A 3,907-nucleotide genomic window follows, 5' to 3' on the forward strand; every position below is an offset into this window, starting at 1 on the left:
GTCTTCTTTAAACTTTTTGGCAAAGTTGTTGCATATTAAAGTGATCAATAAATGGACAAATAGTTATTAACATTTGTACAAATACATTTATTGTTTTTTCACTTATTATAGGAACAAATGAGAATCAAGCCGCAGCGTATTGAGGGTTGGAGACAAATGCGCTACAAAGAAGGTTCGGGTTGGTGTACAAGTCGAGCAGAAGAAGACTGGGTAAGTGATAAACGAAATGAATATGTTGTTTAAATATATTATTATTAATTATAGTTTCTTGTTTAAGGAATATTATTATTTTTTGAATGTTTAAGTTTAGTTGTTTGTTTTAATTAACGTATGTTAATTGTTTTCTTTATTTTAGGAGAAAATTCAAAATGAATATGAGAAAATGCAAAACGAGGTTGGGGAAGGAGGAGAAGTAAACGAGGAAGAATGTTTAGAACGTGCCCTTGGGACGAGACGCGGACATGCTCGCGGGGTGGGTAGGAGACCAACCACCAACTTCGGTTTAATTCCAAATGAACGGCCTTCCACTTCCAAATCGTCTCAATCTCAACCCCAATCTCAATCCCAATTCGATGCACAACAAATGCAAGAATATTTGCAACAATATAATGCATCATTGGCGGCTTGTATACCGAACTTCCAACCACCACCATTTCCTAACTTTCTATTCCACTATAACACACAACCAAGTAGCTCTCAACAATTTGCCGAAAGGATGGAAGAAGAAGGAGAAGGAGAAGAAGAAGGAGGAGAAGAAGGAGAAGAAGAAGAAGGAGAAGACGATTATGATAATGATGATTGATGTTTTTTTAGTATTATGAACAATGTTAGTTAACTAGTTATTGTAATATTAAACTTGAATTTGATGTTTTGAATTTGAACAATGGTACCTAGTTAATGTATTTCAATTGATAATATGCTGCAATGTTTTTCAGATTTGTTAAAAATGCAGGAATGGTAATGTACAAAACCTATAAAGCTAAAAAAAAACAACCAGTAGCTATCCCGATGACTAGTCATCGCCATAGGTCCATAACCGTTAACTGATAAAATCCTTTAGCGACGACAAGGCGTCATAATAGCCTCAACTTGTCCAGACGACATGTCGTCGCAATAGCTTTCCCGACGACAAGTCGTCGCCATAGGATTTTAATAAAACATTATTTTTTTCCCCCAAAAATGTTGTTGACAAAATCTGTGCCGACGACATGTCGTCGCAATAGAGTTAGCTATACTGACGACCTCTATGCCGACGACCTAACAGACCTATGCCGACACGCCTGTGCCGACGACTTGTCGTCGCCATACCCTATGCCGACGACTTGTCGTCTCCATAGGGTTTAAAATCGAGGGTCCGATTGTTGTAGTGAATTGTGGTAGGATGTTACATAATCTTGCGGAGTAAAAAATAATCATTTAGATCTCAAGCTCGACCATTTTGACCCTAACTATTTGAAACATTTAGTGCCATATTATTTTTAATTGTGGTAGGATGTTACATAATCTTACGTAGGCTCTTATGCACCAGCAGCCTGGGGTCATATGTAGGCTCTTACCTCACGATCCACCAATAAAATATAATTATTTACCAAAAGTATAAATTAAAGTTAAATATAGGTTAACTAAAATAGATAAGTTAAGTAGGACTCGACAAAAAAAAGGTATGGATAACGAATATAAGTTATTAAAAGGAAAAGAAATTTATATTTTATTCGTGAGCTAGGCCGAATGAAGTTCCAAGAAGGTCCCTAGAATTGTGCTCTAACCATATAACTGCACACTATAAATGATCATCACCTCCATTCTTTTATCATCAAATCAAATCCAACTAAACAGTTAGAAAATGGTAAAGGTTCCAAGAATCAAATTGGGTTCACAGGGTTTAGAGGTGTCAGCTCAAGGTTTGGGTTGTATGGGTATGTCTGCTGTTTACGGACCCCCAAAACCCGAGCATGACATGATCAACCTCATCCATAACGCCATTGATGCTGGTGTCACCCTATTGGACACATCCGATGTCTATGGCCCTAACACCAATGAAATCCTACTTGGAAAGGTCATACTCTTTCTAAACTTATAATTGCTTGTTAAAAAGTACATGATTTCAGTAATTAAACGGACTTATTTACATGCAATGCAGGCTTTGAAGGGAGGAAAAGTAAGGGAAAATATGGAGGTAGCTACCAAATTCGGGATTAAGTATGAGAATGGAAACTATGAGGTGTATGGTGATCCGGCATATGTTAGGGCTGCTTGTGAAGGTAGCTTGAAGCGGCTTCAGATTGATTGCATTGATCTATATTATCAGCACCGGATGGACACTCGTGTGCCCATTGAAATCACGGTATGTTTGATTTCAGATTACTCATTTCATGTTTCTGTTTCCTAATTAACCTATGAGATTGTTTTGTTTACTTGAAAAGATGGGTGAAATGAAGAAACTGGTGGAAGAAGGGAAGATAAAATACGTAGGATTATCAGAAGCTTCGGCTTCTACCATTAGAAGAGCCCATGCTGTGCACCCGATAACTGCTGTTCAACTAGAGTGGTCTTTATGGTCCAGGGATGTCGAACATGAAATTGTTCCTACTTGCAGGTTATCATTATTCGACTTTTTTTTTTTTAGTTTAAAAGGCTAAATAATATAATATTTCAAACACTATATATAATCGTTTTGATCATGAATTGATAAACTAATAAAAGGATTCAAATTTGTATCCCTGCTTTTTATCAGAGAACTAGGCATTGGAATTGTGGCGTACAGTCCTCTAGGACGCGGATTTCTTTCATTGGGTCCGAAGATGGCTGAGAATTTGGCAGAGGGCGATTTCCGTCAGGTCTGCACAAAACAAATTGAATCAGATTCTTTATGAATTATAATATAAAATCATTAAATTGAGCTTGAGCTTGTGTTTATATATATATACTTAATCTTTTTGTAGAATCTACCAAGGTTCCAACCTGAGAATCTTGAAAATAACAAAATGTTGTATGAGCGAGTTAGCGCGATTGCAGTAAAAAAAGGGTGCACCCCATCACAGCTAGCATTGGCATGGGTCCACAATCAAGGTAATGATGTTGTGCCAATACCAGGAACCACTAAGATTGAAAACCTTCGACAAAACATTGGAGCTTTATCTGTTAAACTAACACCAGAAGACATGGCTGAACTTGAATCCATTGCTTCAGCTGATGCAGCTAAGGGTGATAGATACATGGATGGTTTCCCCACCTATCTAAACTCCGACACCCCACCGCTGTCTTCATGGAAAGCTTAGTAAACACATCGGTTTGCTATGATCTTTTCAAGTTATGTTGTAGTCCATCATCTTGTTTGTAACAAAAATTTACATATATCATTGTACGTTTTGTGTTTGGTGTACTCATCCGAGAGGCCTTTGTGTTTGTGATAATAAACCTCGGCTGAGGTGTTACTTTGAGTGATTTTGTGAAATAATGTGAACTATTTAGTAAACTCTATGTCCATCAATCACAATTCATGCAAAAGGGAAACACTTGGTTCTTTTATTTTTTGCAAAATGATTTAATAAAACTGAAACTATTATTAACACCTTCAAGAACAACTTTGAAAATTAATGAACTTAGCAGCAATCAAAGAAAAGCAATTTCCAAATCACAGCTACATATTTTTTAAAACTCAAAGCTATTACTAAATCTTTCAATACAACATCAACAATACATGAAATTACCACATCATTTGTTCTCGTTCCCAATGAGCATGCAGATCTGAACTTTAATATGATTCAGTACATTCACGTAACAATAATAAGCTTGTTAATTGTGCCGCTAAAACTATGATGTATATGTAAATCATAACTATTGAATTGTTTGGGCAATGATTTTGGAACCATTACACTCGAGAATATTTTCCAAATGCGACGTGTCC

The 3,907-nt window shown here is 36.5% G+C and overlaps 1 protein-coding gene across 1 annotated transcript; it reads left to right on the plus strand.

Moving 5' to 3' along the window:
* Positions 1-1,800: 1,800 nt before the first annotated feature.
* Positions 1,801-3,475, plus strand: LOC145059437 (putative aldo-keto reductase 4). Its single transcript, XM_079007293.1, has 5 exons — positions 1,801-2,056; positions 2,141-2,344; positions 2,424-2,596; positions 2,735-2,837; positions 2,943-3,475. The coding sequence occupies exons 1-5, from the start codon at positions 1,844-1,846 to the stop codon at positions 3,276-3,278; spliced, it is 1,029 nt and encodes a 342-aa protein (XP_078863419.1). The 5' UTR covers positions 1,801-1,843; the 3' UTR covers positions 3,279-3,475.
* The last annotated feature ends 432 nt before the right edge of the window (positions 3,476-3,907 follow it).

This window comes from Lactuca serriola, chromosome 6, assembly GCF_051521515.1.
Source record: "Lactuca serriola cultivar US96UC23 chromosome 6, Lser_US96UC23_V15, whole genome shotgun sequence".
Lineage (NCBI taxonomy): Eukaryota > Viridiplantae > Streptophyta > Magnoliopsida > Asterales > Asteraceae > Lactuca > Lactuca serriola.